This window comes from Candida oxycetoniae, assembly GCF_023343755.2.
Source record: "Candida oxycetoniae strain CBS 10844 chromosome Unknown scaffold29, whole genome shotgun sequence".
Lineage (NCBI taxonomy): Eukaryota > Fungi > Ascomycota > Pichiomycetes > Serinales > Debaryomycetaceae > Lodderomyces > Lodderomyces oxycetoniae.
In genome coordinates, this window is record NW_026055452.1 from 124,854 (window position 1) to 143,145 (window position 18,292).

The 18,292-nt window shown below is 37.5% G+C and overlaps 9 protein-coding genes across 9 annotated transcripts; 6 read left to right on the top strand and 3 right to left on the bottom strand. All coding sequences in view use genetic code 12, as the record gives it.

Annotated features, from left to right (window-relative positions):
• Positions 1-499: 499 nt before the first annotated feature.
• Positions 500-1,780, top strand: KGF56_003249 (uncharacterized protein; the record flags this gene model as incomplete). The annotated part of the gene is made up of 1 exon (XM_049324563.1): positions 500-1,780. The coding sequence occupies one exon, from the start codon at positions 500-502 to the stop codon at positions 1,778-1,780; it is 1,281 nt and encodes a 426-aa protein (XP_049179727.1).
• A 272-nt stretch (positions 1,781-2,052) lies between these two features.
• Positions 2,053-2,796, top strand: KGF56_003250 (uncharacterized protein; the record flags this gene model as incomplete). The annotated part of the gene is made up of 1 exon (XM_049324564.1): positions 2,053-2,796. One exon carries the CDS (start codon positions 2,053-2,055, stop codon positions 2,794-2,796), a length of 744 nt encoding a protein of 247 aa, XP_049179728.1.
• A 562-nt stretch (positions 2,797-3,358) lies between these two features.
• On the top strand, positions 3,359-3,775 carry KGF56_003251 (phosphatase regulator; the record flags this gene model as incomplete). The annotated part of the gene is made up of 1 exon (XM_049324565.1): positions 3,359-3,775. The coding sequence occupies one exon, from the start codon at positions 3,359-3,361 to the stop codon at positions 3,773-3,775; it is 417 nt and encodes a 138-aa protein (XP_049179729.1).
• Positions 3,776-4,399: 624 nt separating this feature from the next.
• Positions 4,400-5,042, top strand: KGF56_003252 (uncharacterized protein; the record flags this gene model as incomplete). Its single annotated transcript, XM_049324566.1, has 2 exons — positions 4,400-4,419; positions 4,580-5,042. 2 exons carry the CDS (start codon positions 4,400-4,402, stop codon positions 5,040-5,042), a joined length of 483 nt encoding a protein of 160 aa, XP_049179730.1.
• A 37-nt stretch (positions 5,043-5,079) lies between these two features.
• On the bottom strand, positions 5,080-5,688 carry NUO2 (Nuo2p; the record flags this gene model as incomplete). Its single annotated transcript, XM_049324567.1, has 1 exon — positions 5,080-5,688. One exon carries the CDS (start codon positions 5,686-5,688, stop codon positions 5,080-5,082), a length of 609 nt encoding a protein of 202 aa, XP_049179731.1.
• Positions 5,689-6,723: 1,035 nt separating this feature from the next.
• On the bottom strand, positions 6,724-8,580 carry MET13 (methylenetetrahydrofolate reductase (NAD(P)H); the record flags this gene model as incomplete). The annotated part of the gene is made up of 1 exon (XM_049324569.1): positions 6,724-8,580. One exon carries the CDS (start codon positions 8,578-8,580, stop codon positions 6,724-6,726), a length of 1,857 nt encoding a protein of 618 aa, XP_049179732.1.
• Positions 8,581-9,327: 747 nt separating this feature from the next.
• On the bottom strand, positions 9,328-10,395 carry KGF56_003255 (uncharacterized protein; the record flags this gene model as incomplete). The annotated part of the gene is made up of 1 exon (XM_049324570.1): positions 9,328-10,395. One exon carries the CDS (start codon positions 10,393-10,395, stop codon positions 9,328-9,330), a length of 1,068 nt encoding a protein of 355 aa, XP_049179733.1.
• A 2,505-nt stretch (positions 10,396-12,900) lies between these two features.
• Positions 12,901-14,838, top strand: SAP9 (aspartyl protease; the record flags this gene model as incomplete). Its single annotated transcript, XM_049324571.1, has 1 exon — positions 12,901-14,838. One exon carries the CDS (start codon positions 12,901-12,903, stop codon positions 14,836-14,838), a length of 1,938 nt encoding a protein of 645 aa, XP_049179734.1.
• Positions 14,839-16,205: 1,367 nt separating this feature from the next.
• AIP2 (D-lactate dehydrogenase) lies at positions 16,206-17,822 on the top strand (the record flags this gene model as incomplete). The annotated part of the gene is made up of 1 exon (XM_049324572.1): positions 16,206-17,822. One exon carries the CDS (start codon positions 16,206-16,208, stop codon positions 17,820-17,822), a length of 1,617 nt encoding a protein of 538 aa, XP_049179735.1.
• Positions 17,823-18,292: the final 470 nt, after the last annotated feature.

Sequence of the window (18,292 nt, forward strand, 5' to 3'; positions counted from 1 at the left end):
AAAAATCTTTTGTTTTAGATTTTTTTTCTCCCAACACCGCCAGGGCAAAGTTGAGGGTACTTGTAAAATCCGGGGATTATTACTCTTTACAGTATAATATGTCGTTTTTTTGATTTTTTGTGGGACCAAACAGTTTTTGCCCCACCTATTGACAAAATAAAACACAAAATGCACATTGGTTTATTTCTGATTGATAAAATATTGCGCTTATCAAAAAACCTTCGTCTAATTGACAAACGAAGGTTTCTGAAGAGTCAAAAAACTTGTATAATCTTTTACTCTAAAGACGCGTGTTGGAAAATAATATATACTGAAAGGAAAAAAGGGAAGGATAAGGATACAATAGAGAGAAGGATACAACAGAGAATTGGGAAAGAGAGAAGGATACAACAGAGAATTGAGAAAGAGAGAAGGATACAACAGAGAATTGGTGTCTTTTTTCTTTCATTATAGGTGTTCTTTTTTTTTTTTTCTCTCTTCACAATTGAGCTAAATCGAGATGAAAAGAGTTAGAGATAGATTTGAGGTGGAAGAATTTCTTCCCTTGGCAAAGCACAAAGTCAAACAGAAAAGCATTAAACTAATTGACCTACCAGAAGACGTATTTGATGTCATTTGCTTTTATGTCCCGTTTGAGGATCTTCTAAACTTATCTATTACCAACCACAGATACAGACACTATTTGAAGCCAAGGATTTTCAAAAATGTAAAGACCTTCTGGTGGGTAATCATACGTGACGGTGGGTTCAGATACGGTTTTTTACATGAGCATAAACATTATATTCAACAACTTCATATACTTGATGCGTATACATATGGCGAATGGAATAGGGATATTTTCACAGCTCAGATTGGATTACTTCCCAATCTACGTCATTTGAAAATTAATACATTGAACTCATCTTGTTGGATGAAACATAGATCTAATGATTATATTGAAGAATTATCAGTTTACAGTAACGCTGATGCGATAGACTCACAATTGAAACTAAACTATTTTGAATGGAGAAATACGCGTCATATACTCCCCGTTATGATGGACTGTTTTGCCCTTCCACATGTTGAACACTTTACAAAGCTCAAAGCGCTAAAATTACGAGCCCGTGAATTTGTTTGGCTTCCTAACTGGCCAGAAACGCCTTCGTTGAGGTTGGAAACCTTAGAATTGTGTGATTGTCGTTGGATCTGGCCATTTCGAGTTTCGCAATTTAATTATTACAAGACTTTGAAAAACTTATATTTGAGGTATAACGTCAGCTCTTCGTTTATACGTTCAGCAAATTTCAGAGAGCTTTTAGAATTCAAGGGCGAAAATTTGAAGAGCGTTACTTCATTTCGGGTACATTATTACGTTGCTTTGAAAAGAAACGTTGAGTATGTGCTTGAAGACAGATTTCAAATGGCAAAATGGCCAGAGTTGCAAGAGTCGGTTATAAAACATTTCTTAAATCCTGAAAACTTGCCTAATTTAAGAACATTAGACTTGAGTGGATGGAACCTAATACTAGATAGAGGATCCTATGATTGGATAATAAACCAATTGAAAAACAGTGATCATTTGCAAACATTCAAATTGAATATTTCCAATAAAGCCTCGCCGCTTGAAGACACGTGTGCACATCAAGTGGATGTTTATAAGGCTCAAGAGAAATTTAGAAATGCCATTCCGGGAAAATCGATTTTTATTGATGGCTTAAGGAGCAAGACCACAACCGGCTATCTTACTAACCGTTTGAACGAGTGGCAGCGATTCTCTTTGTTACAACGCGATTATTTATAGAGAGATACCAAATGATGGGCAACACTAGTGGCACTATCGAGCAGCACTGACCACTGACTAGTGACCCTGTGACAAGTATTTTTAGAGACCAACCAGTGTGTGCACTCTCCATTTAGAAATCATAATTAACTAAGCTCATCATCTCTATTTTTTTTTTTTTTTCTTCTTCTTCTTCTTCCCCATACAAGACTTGTCTTTCACACAATCGACACGAGTAGAGGGGTTTAAGTCGAGGGTTTTACATTGGGGGTGTGTGTAATCAAAACTATCTCATGATTCATCTCATTAGCCTATTTTTATTCTATTTGTCGATATGTCTAGCAAACACGGAAACTTATCTCTTGAGCATTCCGCATTATTATAACATACCCAAACCAACAAACCGAATCACCTCGGGGTACCCACGTGATATTCAACATTTAAACACCACTCATTCTGTATTGCTACAGTACCATATTGGGTCAATACGAGATCAAATACCATTTGCTCATAACAAATATACCATTTCAAATACAAATGCAAATACAATTGTTATACCTTATGATACTACTTTGCCAGTGCAAAAGACGCTATTGGTTAAAATCAACAATTATAGCGATTCCATTATTGAAAGCAACGATTTGTTGTTTATAAAGCTATGTTGGCCTGCTACTCTGGCCTATGATTTTCGACTATCTCATGAATATATAAAGACAAATGAATTATTGGGAATTGATAGAGAGTCTAAATCATTGGGAATTGATAGAGAGTCTAAATCATTGGGAGATAATGATATCGAGTCCAAGGATTTAGATTTGTACTTGCGTATTGATTATCAGTTCTTTGGTGTTACTTATAATAGGGACAAGTTTTTACACAGTGAAGATGAATTAAAGTTTCAGTTGTATATCAATAAATTACCACTCAATTGGTTACCGATCCCTTTAGAGTTATACGATTTAATTATATACTTGGTTGATATATTTATAATACTTGTCACCCAATTGGGATATATCAGAAGCTTACTAAATATATAAGGGGTGAGTAGGGGTTTCAAAAGCTGTGTTATCTGTTCCACCCTTTTTCCTCCTTACTTTTTCTTTTTTTTTTCACCCCCTGGATGCACCATCTTCCCTCCCCCTGAATGAACCACTATGCTTTGAGTTTCGCCCTGAATGCATCATGCTTTGAGTTTCGCCCTGAATGCATCATGCTTTGAGTTTCGCCCTGAATGCACCATTATGCTTTGAGTTTCGGTAAAAGCTCACACTTGTGTCTCCTCTTTACAATTGACACCTTCCCCCCCCCCTCCTCTAGTTTAAAACTGGGCAAGCTGAGTGCTTAGGATACGAGAGACGTCGTGAGAAGAGAAGGGAAGGGGGGGGGGGGGCATTTTGCATCCATACATCAGTATAATTTAAAGTAAGCTAACTATTATTAATTTTTTTAGTACACCACAACTAAATTGTAATTCAAAAAAAAGTCACTCTCTTATAAAGTTGAGAAGTCATAAAGGTTTGCTTTCTTTTTAAAAAGAGTGTTATTTTCTAGATTGGGTAGAAAAGAAGCTTGATAAAAGTGATTATATAAAATTTCCCAATGTCTAATCAGCTCAGCGACGATGATCCGTTGTCAGAACCCCAAAATACTCAGAATATAGACTTATCAAAGCTATCACCACAGGAACTTCGAATTTATAAAATGTATGGTAGATTGCCAACAACGCAGCAAATTTTGAGTTCTCAGTTTCACGATAAGAAATATTTTGATAGCGGTGATTATGCGATGCAGAAACAGAAACCTGGCTATAATAAGAGTTTAAGTGGTGTTTTGGGAACTTCCAATGGTATGCCTATGAGGCATCCGAATGCTGAACGAGTAAAGGAGATGTCAGTGAGGAATTCAATAAGTGCTACAAATGCTCAAATATTTGCCAATGGTAAAAGCGGACTCTTGAATGAAAGCACTCCAAGGGCAAGTCAGGAGAAGAGTGGAAATGATGATGAAACGGTATAGCAGGTGAGAAAGGGGAAAAGAAAAATGTTGTCCATTGGCGGGTGAAGAAGAAGAAGAAGAAGAAGAAGAAGAAGAAGAAGAAGAAGAAGAAGAAGCTAGCTTCATTGGAATGTGTATACCTATGGAAATGGAAAGGGGTGTCAAATATGTGGGGCAGGTGTAAAGTAAAGCGACGGAAAGAAAAAGAGTGCATTTGGAGAATTTCTCACTAGTGTTCTCCAAACTTGGGGAAATTATTGATGAATATTTCCACTATTGAGCAGGGCGAGATAGTGGAGTAACACTTGGTATCTTGTTTGTATCTCGCCCTGCTCGATAGTGGAGTAACACTTGGTATCCTGTTTGTTTGTTTGTATCTCGCCCTGCTCGATAGTGGAGTAACACTTGGTATCCTGTTTGTTTGTTTGTTTGTTTGTTTGTTTGTTTTTGGGAGGAGGGGATGAAGGGCAAAGAAGAACGTGTTGTAATACACGGAACTACCAAGAGTCAGTCATACATAATAGTATTAGTAGTATTAGCAATAGTAGCAGTAGTTTTCAAACTAGCTTGATGTTTTTAAATAGGAGTTTTATCTTAATGAAAAATTGTAAAAAAGAAAAAAGACTAGTATCGAGATTGGAAAAAATGATGATTATTTGTAGGTGGTTTAAAGAAATATATGTTACTGATAACGAGCGAGCAGTTTGATGCAACAATAGTACTATTTAGTGAGTTGATTGTAGGTAATCTACAGTCCACCCTTCCATTTAAAGTTCTATCCAGTATAGTGAGAACAATTGGTGAGGACAAGTGTCTTTTTTTTAGCATTGATCTTCTTGTTGATATTCAAATCAGAATTGACTTCACTGTGTCATACGACAAGTTCTACCAAGTACCAATTTATCACTTACGACTATTTATTAATGATAAATTAGATTTCGATATAGAGAAAGTGTGGAACATACTCAGAAGCAATGACAATCAACGGTTAGAAAAAGTTGATTTATTAATTGTTGATCATGCTTTATTGCAACTGCCCTGGTTACAAATCCACCCTTGCGAAACACTTAATACACTAGATATTTTCACTAAAGGCCAAAACATTAATCAAGAGACGGAGACTGGAAAGGAATCTAAATCCACATTACAATACTTGATTTGTTGGTTTAACTTATATGCATTACCAACTACATTTCCTCAATTCTCACTTCGACCCAATTCTGCTGCTGCTGTTGCTGTTGTTGATGCTGCTGATGCTACTACTACTACTACTACTACTACGCAATAAAGAAAAACCGTTCTTCTGCAGTTTTTTATTTTTTTTTTTAAAGTGGTGAAGTGCTCTGTTGTAAAGGATGTGGGTTTTTCGATTTGATATCGGTGAACATGCGACATGGGTATTGATCAGTATACATTCCATGAACACTTTCAGGCAAGATTTCCCACTTAAACTTGTTTAAACTTGGTGCCACAATTGGTTCTCCTTGTTGTCCCAAGATTTCGCCTCGTACGACTGTTTCGGGCACATGAGACAAGGTGTTGGACAAACAAACTACTTCTTTGGCAGCTGTATATGTACTCAACTCCTTATTGCCCTTATCTCCTATAGAGATTCTTGGATGTGCTGCATTTCCCAATTGCAATAATCCCGAGATTTTAGTTTGATCAAAAGCGTGAGTCTGAGGGTAGTTTCTTCTATAATCTCTTTTAAAATAAGGATTTCCCTTGATATCGCCTGCTGGAACCGTTATTGGATCTTGGTATGCTTTAGCTTCACGAACTCGTTCACCAGGTGGAATACTTCTAAATAGCGAAACAACTGGATTACCTGATGATCTATTTGGTACGAGCACTAATAATTGTCTCAATTTCTCCCATATACCTCTTGATCTAGTTGTGTATTTCTTCCATATTGGGACAGGACCACCAGACATCTTTTCTTTAGCAATAAACTCAGTAAAGTAACCTTACTTACTATAATATGGTTAATCTCTCTCTTTCTTCTCTATTGGCTTTTTTTTTCCTCTATAGAGATCCCTTTACTAAGGCTTTTTTTTTCAGCCAATGAAGAAAAAGTTAGTAGTAATAGTGTTTGTATGCAGGAGAAAGGCCACCAAAAACCACCAGCAAATACCACCAGCAGAGCCAACGGCGATGCTGGTGGGAGAGAGGGAGAAGCTTGTAGATAAAGAGGAACTGTAGGTGGGAGAGAAGGAGAAGCTTGTAGAGAAAGAGGAACTGTAGGTGGGAGAGAGGGAGAAGCTTGTAGATAAAGAGGACCTGTAGGTGGAAAAGGAACTATAGAGAAAGAGGAACTGTAGGTGGAAGAGATAGTGTCGCTCGATAGTGTCGTTCGATAGTGTCGCTCGATAGTGTCGCCTTTGAAGAAATAGCACGTGCTTACCAAACTTTTCCTCCATCATCATTACCAAATTCTACAACTTATTCCAAAAATATACTCTATTTTATATTTACCCATGCCGTTGAGGATGCAGCTTTTATACATAAGGATCCCAAATACCAATAAATATACAGTAAAAAATAAGATATATATATATATATATATAAAAAGGGGAAAAAGCCAGTTTTTAAAGCTTAACAATCAATGTTGAAATGAAATGTTGAAATTTGTATATGCAAAGTTTTGTTTTATTTTGTTTGGTTCTTGCCTAATTAACCATCAAACATAAAATTGTGTCTCGCCCAATTGTAAAAACGCAGTTGAGCGAATGTTTGAGAAAAGAAGAGACTGATGTTGAAAGTCTCTTTTTTTTCTCTCTAACTAGGCATTGTTGAATTGCCTTTTATTTTAATCCTCCTCCTCCTCCTCCTCCTCCTCCCCTCACCATTAAGCAAGAATGAAATTTGGTATACTCCTTACATCTCACACACGGTGGAAGAGATAGTGTCGGTGGCAGCTAGTGTGCTCCACTATCTCGCTCTGCTCGATAGTGTCGTGGTGGGGAGGATTATGATAATTCGTCAAGATTTAAGTTATAAATCAAATTGAATAGTGTTGAGTTTGAATCAACAAAGTCGTTATTAACCAAGTTACACAAGACAAAGTCTTGGCTGAACTCAGTCATCATATTGCTAAAGCTTTGTAGTTTTTGTTGATCTTTAATTTCTACTAAACTGGAAGTCAACACTTTATTCCATTCTGAGAAAAGTCTGTAAACTTCATCTTTCCATGCCAAAAAGGAGGTCTTCTCCACAATGGTTGGTTGTAGAATCTCTTCACCTGGGAATACTCCCCATGTGACAGCATTGATATCGTCGTCATCACAATTTGTTGTTAAATTGCCTGCTAAATCAACTGCATAATATGAGATTATAGCTGGCGACGACTCGCCTTGGTTCAAATTATACTCGTCAATCCTACTAAGCAACTTAGTAATAATATCCCTATGACAGAAAAATTCCAAATACTGTTTTTGGTAAACATATCCATTCTTAGGGCCCCAACCAAACACCTTGTCTGAGGACTTTACTGAGTTGAGTGCAGGTTGCGAATTCATGGTCAACAATCCTCTTTTGTTCAACTTGGTCAAATCATCAACTATAACTTTGGTATCGTCTCCTACGGCACCATCGAACCATGGCAAGGATTTCAAATCTCCCTTCAAGTACGAAATAACTATTTCGCTCAATTCTTTTAAATTTGCAGGAGTATCCCATAGCTCATATGCTCTCTTGGGCGACTGTCTTAACAATTCAGATGCACACAAGTCTATATCACCAAAAGCAGGAGACCTCGAGTCTCCCCATCTTCCATTTGGGAACTCGTCCCAAGTTGCTGTTCTAGAAACATAGGAGTATTTCCTGTTTTGCCAAAAGATAGGACGAATTGATTCTTTAACTCTTTCTGGGTGCAATGATTTTCTCCATGGTAATTCTGCACCTCTAACAGTATCGTGTGATTGAATAGCTTCTATGAGGTTCAATCTTTCTAAAACCATAACCGTTGCTTTTTCCAAGTTCATGGTGTAGAAATGTAAATGGTTTACATACCCTGATCTAACCAATTTCAAACACATCTCACTAACCAACTCTGTACCTTTTTCTCTAACTAGGAAATCATCGTCTTTAATAGGATCCAATGCTTCTAAAAAATGTGGTGGTATCCTAATTTCTGACCATTTAGCTCTTCTGACAAATGCAGCATAAGTAGATATTGGCATAATACCGGGGATTATGGGGATCTCAATTCCGATTTTGCGTAACTTCTCACACCAGGAGATAAAATTATCCACATCGTAAAACATTTGGGTTATTATAAAGTCAGCGCCAGTATCGCATTTTTCCTTTAAATAATGTAATGTTCTCATTTCGTCCTCTTCCTCAGGATGGCCCTCGGGATAGGCAGCCACTCCAATATTGAAATGGTCACCATATTTAGTTCGAATATATTTTATCAAATCCTTGGCATATTTGAAATCCCCAGTTGATTCACTTCCATCCAAGGGTAAGTCTCCTCGCAATGCTAAGATATTTTGACACCCTGACTTATAGGCCTTGTCCAACGCTTCATCAATCAACTCCACCTTCATATTTGTGCACGTTAAATGCATACACGTTTCCAACCCCAAAGCAGATTGAGCAGTGTAGACCATCTCATTAGTTAGCTTAGAGGATCTACCACCGGCATTCCAAGTAATATCAATAAAAATAGGGTTCAAGTCGTACATCCTATCCATTCTATCATAAAGATTCTGTACACCCTGTGATGTTTTAGGTACAAAAAACTCAAATGAAAATGTAGTGGGACATGGACGAACACTGCTAACATCACTATGAGCCTGGTGTAACTTTTCTGATATCTTCATCTCGCAAAGAAGGATCAACCCAAAGCACGAGAAAAGGAGGATATAAGATGCTGGCGTTGTGTAAAGTAAAAGAAAGATTGAAAGAAGGTGAAAAAAAAAAAAATATATATATATATATATAAAAAATCAATTTTGATAGTGAAATTTCCAGCTCTTTTGTTGGGTGGTTGATTTTTCATTTATGAGTTATACCTGAAAAATTGAAATCTGTACCACCACCACTACCACCAAAAGGGTAAGTAGTTAGCTCATAAGAGGATACACTAATAGGAACCAAACCCGTGTGTAACAGACACGTGGATTTTACCACTAGCAATAATAGCCTCATATGCCATTTCAATTAACTGAGCGTTTTTCTCATTAGCTTAGTATTATAATCATGCAAGGAATTAAGACCATTTTAAAAGATCCTCGTGATTCACACACAAAAAAAAAGAAAAAAAAAAAAAGAAAAAAGAATATTAAAGGTAAAGGTATAAAAAACATATGTGTGGTTGATACATCGTATGGAATAGGTGGTGATGGGCCTTTATTGATAGGAAATGGAGGAAACTATTATTTGAATTTGATTGTAGGATTTCATCAATAGCTTCCTTGTGACAATAATGTAGACGTACAAAAACGTGCTTTAGAAAAACATAGATGTGACATATTGCACAAAACCATTGCTAACTCCATATTTTCGCAGCCGATGCATAAAGAAAAGAACTTTAATAACCGAGTTTGATCAAGTGATGACGAGTCTGTTCACGTATCATCCGCAAGCACTCTATCCAACCTTTTAACAAAATCTCTAAACTCTTTCAGCAGACACTGTTTTCTAATTAAAAGTCTCAATTCTTTATCGGTTACGGGGAAGGCACCTTCCTGATGGTTGAGTAAAGTTTGTGGAAACATTTTTATGGGCTGTGACCATACTTGTGCATGAGATAATTTCGCTTCAGTCTGGCTGTTTGCATTGTGGTATTGCGTTGTGGGAAAAATTGAAAATTGCTGATGCGGCTGGTACTGATTGGAAGTTGGGTGAAGGGTTTCAAGTGGTTGCAGTTGGTAGTTGATTGAATTGTGACTATTGAGGTACGACTGCTGTGACAATGCTGCCATGGACAAGAATAAAGGATGAACTTGAGGCTGAGGTTGAGGAAGGGGCTCCATGTAAAGAGGGGTACAGTTGGTTTGTAAATGATGGATAGATTGTGACTTGCTACTTTGTAATTGATGGATAGATTGTGATTTGTTACTTTGTAATTGATGGATAGGCTGTGACTTGCTACTTTGTTGTGGTGGTGTTGGCGTTTGTATTTGACTCAAAATATTGGGTTCCTGGTTGGCATTTGTCTTGGAATTCCATGTTTGCTCTTGAGACTGAACTAAACGAGATTGCACCTGAGATGCAACAAAGCCGGGTTGGGACTCGGGCAAAATAATTGCAGACGTTTCTCCTCTTTGGCTTTCTTGAGTTGTTGTCCCCTGGGATGAATTCAATTTCAAATTCTCAAACATCTCACTACATTTGACAAACTCAGCGTCATTTTCCAAGCTGATCTGAAACCTGAAAAGAATTTTGCCTAAGGAATCACATTGTTTGACGCCTATACAAGGACTTTTCCTCAAAATAGAAGTAGTTACTTTGGCTGTCAAGAATAGTATGTGTCTATCCAAATTGGTACCTTTCCATTGTATAAGCACTTCAATTTCATCAGTTTTTTGTAGAAAGTTGATGGACAAGTCGGTCCTCTGCGGAAAATGCACCCAAGTATTCTGTCTAAAAGTTGAATATTTGTTGATCTTGAAAAAGTTAATAGACGTGGCCATTATCGTGAGGTTGACTTAACTCTAGCACTATTTTGCAACCGGCTATATTTTTCACCTTTGATGGAGAAAATACATTTTATCAAAAGTTACTATCGAGCGAAACGAGATACACTAGTCAATGTGCTCCACTATCTCGCTTTGCCTTGCAGGTTTAACAAGGAGAGATGGGTAGAGATGGGTAGAGCAATTGTTGCCAAATTGTAAAATAAAAGAGAATGTAAGAGTTGCCAAATTGTAAAATAAAAGAGAATGTAAGAGTTGCCAAATTGTAAAATAAAAGAGAATGTAAGAGTTGCCAAATTGTAAAATAAAAGAGAATGTAAGAGTTGCCAAATTGTAAAATAAAAGAGAATGTAAGAGTTGCCAAATTGTAAAATAAAAGAGAATGTAAGAGTTGCCAGTGGCAGTGTCAGATGCTCTCTTTACTGCCAGTGCAGCAGGCACTGGCAGTAGTGCTTGGATTGTCCTTTATTGTTGATTTTGTTGATGTCATTTGTGTCCAATGCTGTGGCTCCAGACCCTGCGCTGCCAGACCCCGCGCCGCTCGCCAGGACCCTTTTCTGAGATCCTCAACTTGCTCAACATGGTGCTTGATGTAGCGGAGAAAAGAGAAATTTCCCAGCAATAAATTGGAGACAATATCATATCCACTATCGAGCAGAGCGAGATAGTGTTTTCAACTCTCTTCTACTCTATCCACTATCGAGCAAAGCGAGATAGTGTTTTCCACTCCCTCTACTCTTATCTACTCTATCCACTATCGAGCAGAGCGATAGTGTTCTCCGCTCTCTTCTATTCTACTCTTATCTACTCTTCTTTACTCTAAAGATAGTGTTCTCCGCTCTCTTCTATTCTACTCTACTCACATAGTCAATAGGATAGAGCTAGTCTTGGCTCTACTTGCTAGTCGGATCTACAAGTTACTAGCTCCACTTTAAGAAGCTCATTAGACTAGGGAGTACAACAACCACTGTGAGTATAGCGACCACAGAGAGCAGCAAGCACAGAGAGCAACGACTACAGAGAGCACAGCGAGCACAGCGAGCGGGTGGTAGGGAATGGTAGTGGAGTAGCTTTAGCTCAATACTATCATGAAAAGAACGAGAAATGTAAGTATATTTGCAAGTGCTCCACTATCGAGCATAGCGAGATAGTGTCGGTGTAGTAAGTGCTGCTCCACTAACTCGCTTTGCTCGATAGTGTTGGTGTAGTCAGTGCTGCTCCACTAACTCGCTTTGCTCGATAGTGTTGGTGTAGTCAGTGCTACTCCAATATCGCACTATGTTCGATAGTGTCGGTGTAGTCAGTGTCGGGCGAAATTTAATTGCCGAAACGCAAAATTGACAAATAGAATTAGTAAGGGAATTACTAAGAGATTTCAATAAGTTTCTTGAAATTATGAAAAGTGTCGATAGTGTCGGTAACAGTTAGTGCTGCTCCACTATCTCGCTTCGCTCGATAGTGTCGGTCGATAGTGTTGGTATCAAAAAAATCGGAAACAAGGGAATCGGATGCAAGAGAATCGGATGCAAGAGAATCGGATGCAAGAGAAGGCAATCAGGTTCATATTTTCCAATAACATGACTTTATCCAGGTTCAGTTTCCAACTCACTTGAACCCAATTATAGTCAACTGGCCCCCCTCACCCCTCTTCTTTTTTTTTTTTCTGTCCCCCCCCCTTCCCCCCAAGGCTGAGTCGTTAAATTGGCATAAGTAAATAAAGGTAAGCAAAATTTAATATGTTCAATCCCTTATTATTACTTTTTTTTTCTTACTTTTAGTACAAATTTCTTGTCCTTCAAATTGAGTGTTGATTGGTTTACAAACCCTCAAGAAAAGGATGAAGCAAAGTTTTTTGTGTGTATTGGTGGCAATTTGTTTGAAATTGATGGTGGTATCAAGAGGTCAAATGACCCTGTAATGCATCTTTCTCTAAGCCACCCTACTTTAACAAAGTCATTGGCTATCAAGAAAAAACAATCTCAACTAAAGTATTATTTTCTCTAATGAAGAAAGAGTATATAATACAATCCAAGACATCTCTCTTTGCAAAAATGAAACAAGTTTACTTGGATTGATTTGATAAACGTCTTATCGTCAGAGAAAAAAAAGACGAAACATATAATTTTTAACTCGATCTAGTTCGCACTGCCTCGCAGGACCCCCAATTTCTTAGCATTGTTTTCCAACGCGATAAAAAAAAAATCGGTCGATTTCATCGTGCTATTAAAAATAAAGTCCGTCGATTCCATTGTACAATAAAAAAGAGATTGGTACTGTTCTATTGTTTGCTATAATTAAGATTTCTTTATTAGTGGAGCTGGAAAGTTGAAAAAAAAAAAATTAAAATTAAAATTAAAAGAACGAATAATCAAATCTGGGAATTCTAATATCCTTTTACATTTGAACCAGATCTTGTGCTGTTTTTATTGAGACTTATAGTCCAGTTCTAGGCATTGTCTATTTTTACCCTTTATTGTCATCACCGTTAGCCTCACAACTAAGATGAAGTTCACCGTTCAACTTGCATCCTTACTAGCGGCATTATATACCTTGGTGCCGTTGGCCGAGGCAATAACAGCACCACCAGCACCAGCACTAAATGTCAAAAAGAGACATCAAGAAAACTACTACAAAATGGATTTCAATATTCGTAGAGGATCATCGAGAAGCGATTTATCCCCCGTTGAAGATTCTGCGCCAAGGTTGGTGAAAAGAGACGACCCTGATGGTTCATTTGAACTAGTCTTGTCTAATCAGCAAACTTTTTATATGGCCGATTTGTACATTGGCTCAAACCAAGAGCTAAATCAAGTTTTGGTTGATACTGGAAGTTCGGATTTGTGGGTTATGTCTCATGACTTGAGATGTTTGGCTACAAACTACAAAAAGAAGAGAGACGCTAAAAATGTATTTCAGTTTGGTACCGGTGTTCAATTAGTTCCCGACAGCATGATTGACAAAGAGAAGAGAGACGCTAAAAATGTATTTCAGTTTGGTACCGGTGTTCAATTAGTTCCCGACAGCATGATTGACAAAGAGAAGAGAGACGCTAAAAATGTATTTCAGTTTAGTACCGGTGTTCAATTGGTTCCTGACAGCATGATTGACGAAAAGAGGCAGGAGCAAAACAATGAGATTGACAAAAAGAGGCAGGAGCAAAACGATGAGGATCAGGAACCAACAAAGGTAGTTAGAGATGATGCTATTTACACAACTATATATTTAACCGGTGGTTCATTCTTCACTGGTCTCCCAGACTTTTTTTCTTCATTATTACCTGGCGGAAGTGGTGGTAGCAGTGGTAGCAGCAGCAGCAGTAGTAGTGGAAGTACAAGTACAAGCACAAGAACCACAAATTCAGGTGGCACAAACTCTTGTACATCAAACGGATCGTTTAATACTGGAGATTCAGATACGTTTGTAAAAAACAATACAGGCGCATTTTCTATTCAATATGCTGATGGGTCACATGCTATAGGAATATGGGGCTACGATAATATCAGAATGGGCGATGTTACTGTATCAAACGTCTCGTTTGCTGTAGCAAATGAAACTTCTAGTAATATTGGAGTATTGGGAATCGGATTGCCTGGTTTGGAAAGAACTACTGAATACAATTACATGTATGAAAATTTACCCATGAAGTTGAAGTCAGATGGGATAATCAATAGAGTGGCTTACTCTTTATATTTAGCAAAGGCGGATGACAAGAGTGGTAGTATTTTATTTGGGGCAGTTGACCATGCCAAATATGAAGGATCTTTAGTAACTGTTCCAATGTTGAGGACTTATCAAGTAATCAATTACCCAGTTAGATTTGAAGTCGAAGTTTCGAATATTGTATTTAATAATAGTGGAAATACAGAAACAGTATTGAGTGATTCAATTGGTGCTGTTTTAGATTCTGGTTCAACATTATCATATTTGCGTCTGGATCAAATTAAAGCAGTTGCAAGTCAATTAGATGGACAATACGTAACGAGCGCAGGATTTTATTTGGTTGATTGTGATTACTTGAACTCAGATACTACATTAGATATCACTTTTGTCAACAAAACAATTAGAGTTCCTGTATCTGATTTAATATTTAGAGTATCTTCAAGACAATGTGGGTTGGGACTTTGGGAGCAGTCATCTGGCTCACCATACATTTTGTTTGGTGATAATGTCTTGAGAAGCGCATATATTGTTTATGATTTGGAAAACTATGCAATTAGTTTGGCACAAGCTTATTATACAGACGAGGAAGATGTTGAAGTTATTACAGATTCAGTTCCATTACCAGGTGGTCAAAATTCAACCAGTGTTGGTGGTGGAAGCAGTTCATCATCATCTTCTTCTTCTTCATCGGGAAACAGACAAAGTTTAGCTGTAACCTATCAAATCTCCTTTATTTCATTAATATTTGGGTTCATCATCACGATAAGTATTATATTATAGAGTTTCTTATATATATATACACACACATATATATTTGCAAAGAAAAGATGAAAGAGAATTCGTACTAAAAAAAAAAAAACATACTAGTTTCTTTATGGTAAAATGCTAGCAAAGCACAATCCATTTCTTTTCCTACAAACTGCAGAATAATCCCCAACAACGCTAAAAAAAAAAAAACAACAACAAAACAAACCCCAACTCTAATTATCTCAATGTCATCTCTGTAATAATACAAAAGGACACCCGCTAGCGCTGGTAATACCCATTCTATCCCTCTATTTTCTGTACACACCTTCTCCCGCTTATACTCACTTTAAGATGAAAAGAATAATCTAATGATTTCTAGTATAGCACCACCACATACCAAGAACAACAACACAAGCAACCAAGGTTTCGATACTGGCAATTCTACTTTCTCGTCATTACTCTTTGGTTTCCCCCATTGTTTTGTAACTTTTTTCTCAAATTTGGCATTTGCTGCCTTTTGTTTTGGTGTTTGTAAGGCCTTTTTGAATATAGGTTAGTATTGCGAAAAGTGGATCGTAGTAAAAGTTGACATACCATTATTTTAAAAAGCTATGAAATAACTGTAGGAATAACTGTATGGAATAAATGTATAAATAACGTCTACGTGTGTCTACGTGTGTGTCTACGTGTGTGTAGAAGTTATTAAGTAGAAGTTCTTATACAGAGTCTTGAATTTTTCATTTTAAATTTGATTTCGTGTTTTCTTTTCAATCCTCCCCATCGCTTTACGTTTTTCGGCGCTAAATGAAAAGGTTGAGAGAGAGAGAGAGAGAGAGAGCCACGTCATGAGTGAGAAGCGAGAAAAAGAGAAGAAATGGAAACTGCTACCGATTGGGAATCGTATTGTTTGTATAAGTGGGAAAACTTATGACATGGTAGCAATGGTGTATGTGGATGAGGAAAGGGGAATAAGAGCGAGGGACACTATCTTTAGGGGAACCTGAAGATAAAATTGTTCAAGAAGTTATACGTATGGGAAGGGGGTGAGAGCGAGGAAAGGGGGATAAGAGCATGGGAAGGGGGTGAGAGCGAGGGAAGGGTCGATAGTGTCGGTGGCAGCTAGTGTGCTCCACTATCTCGCTCTGCTCGATAGTGTCGATAGTGTCGGTGGCACTTAGTATTGCTCCACTATCTCGCACTGCTCGATAGTGTCGGTCGATAGTGTTGGTCCTTAGTGAAATACACATGGTAGCGATTTATAGATGCTTTTTTTTTTTTTTTTTTTTTCAATTGGGTCTTAGTCCTTTTCACTCATTACAATTTTTCACCTCTACTAAAGGCTGAGGATTAGACCCCCATATTCGTAGATCCTGAGCCCTGGTGGAGGTTAAAAAAAAACCATGTATAGAAAGTTGTTATTTAAAAGGGCTTTATATGCAGCCAACGGGTGCAGAGGATTAGTCTATTGTGCACTGCAAAGGGGTAACATTAGTAAGTCGGTAATACTACTGCCCATCTCATTCTATTCCAACTCTGCTTCAGTGCCATTTACAGCAGACACATATTCATCCAAAGTACAGCGTGACCCTAAATATAAAACTTTAGAACCGTCCGATATTGAGTTTTTCAAAACAATCTTACCTGAAACCAGCTTGGTTACTAATCAAGACGATTTAGATTTTTATAATGAAGATTGGATGAGGAAATATAAAGGTCAATCAAAATTGGTACTTAAACCAAAGACAAGCCAGCAGATCAGCAAGATCTTGAAATACTGCAATGAAAAGAAATTGGCTGTTGTTCCACAGGGCGGTAACACTGGATTAGTTGGCGGATCGACTCCTATATTTGATGAGATAATCATTTCGTTATCCTCGATGAATAACATTAGAGAGTTTGATCCAACTAGTGGGATTTTGAAAGTTGATGCAGGTGTTATATTGGAAACAGCAGATCAATTCTTGGCTGAACAAGGCTATATTTTCCCCTTGGATCTTGGAGCTAAAGGATCTTGTCAGATTGGCGGTAACGTTGCATGTAATGCTGGTGGTTTACGGTTATTGAAGTATGGATCCTTACATGGATCGGTCTTGGGTTTGGAAGCTGTGTTACCCGACGGCACAGTATTTGACTCGATGCATTCTTTGCGTAAGGATAACACGGGGTACGATTTAAAGCAATTATTCATCGGATCAGAAGGAACATTGGGGATCATCACTGGGGTTTCTGTATTATGTCCTTCTAGACCACAAGCTTCAAATGTAGCCTTTTTGGCGGTAAAGGACTATGAGACGGTGATTAAAGTGTTTAACGAATGTAAAAAGGAGTTGAGCGAAATATTATCGGCATTCGAATTTATGGATTTGAAGTCACAGCAATTAACCCAGCAGTATTTGAAAGCTGATCAACAACCAATTCAAAGTGGAGAATATCCATTTTATGTTCTTATTGAAACATCGGGATCGAATAAAGAACACGATGATGAGAAATTGGAGACTTTTTTGGGAAACGCCATGGAGAATGGGTTGGTTGAAGATGGTATTATTGCTCAAGATGAATCGCAAATACAAAGTTTGTGGGCCTGGAGAGAAAGTATACCTGAAGCCAGTACCATGAATGGAGGAGTTTACAAATACGATGTGTCTATCCCATTGAAGGATTTGTACGGTTTAGTAGAGGCGGCTAATGCAAGGTTGGCCGAGGCCAATTTAGTTGATTTTGATAATAAAGATAAGCCAGTTGTTTCGGCTATTGGGTATGGACATATCGGGGATGGTAATTTGCATTTGAATGTATGTGTGCGAGAATATTCAAAGAAAATTGAACAAGTGTTGGAGCCATTTGTTTACCAGTGGATTTCCGATAAAAAAGGGTCAATTTCAGCTGAACATGGTTTAGGATTTCAAAAGAAGAATTATATTGGGTATTCCAAGAATGAGCAGGAGATTAAATTGATTAAGGAGATAAAGAATCATTTTGATCCAAATGGAATAATGAACCCATACAAATATGTATAAAAAAGAAGAAAAAATAAAAAAAAAAAATAAAAACAATATGGTAAACTGCATAGCACACACAGTATGGTAAACTGTATAGCACATTGTTTTTAATTTATATGATACAAAGAAATATTTATGTATTTGTCATCGCCTTATCCTTGCAACTCCTTTTCACCATAGTCTTTTTTTCTTTTCCTTTTTTTGCTTTCTACATAGTAAGGTCCCTCGTTGCCTATTAGACTATTTTCTTTAAAGAGGGTCCAAAGTGCATATACCCCAATATCGACCGTTTTCAGTTTGTTTTTTTTTTTTTTTTTCCTTTTAGTTCTATTTTGTGGTTTCTTTTAATTTGGTGCCTGCTTTCAAGACATTGGTGGTTTTTGTGGGGGAAAAGGGCTTAGAAAAAAAAAGGGGAGGGGGATATAATTAAGAACACGATTCTTGTTTAAAAGGGTATGGGAAATCTACCAGATGCAGGTGGGGGGGGG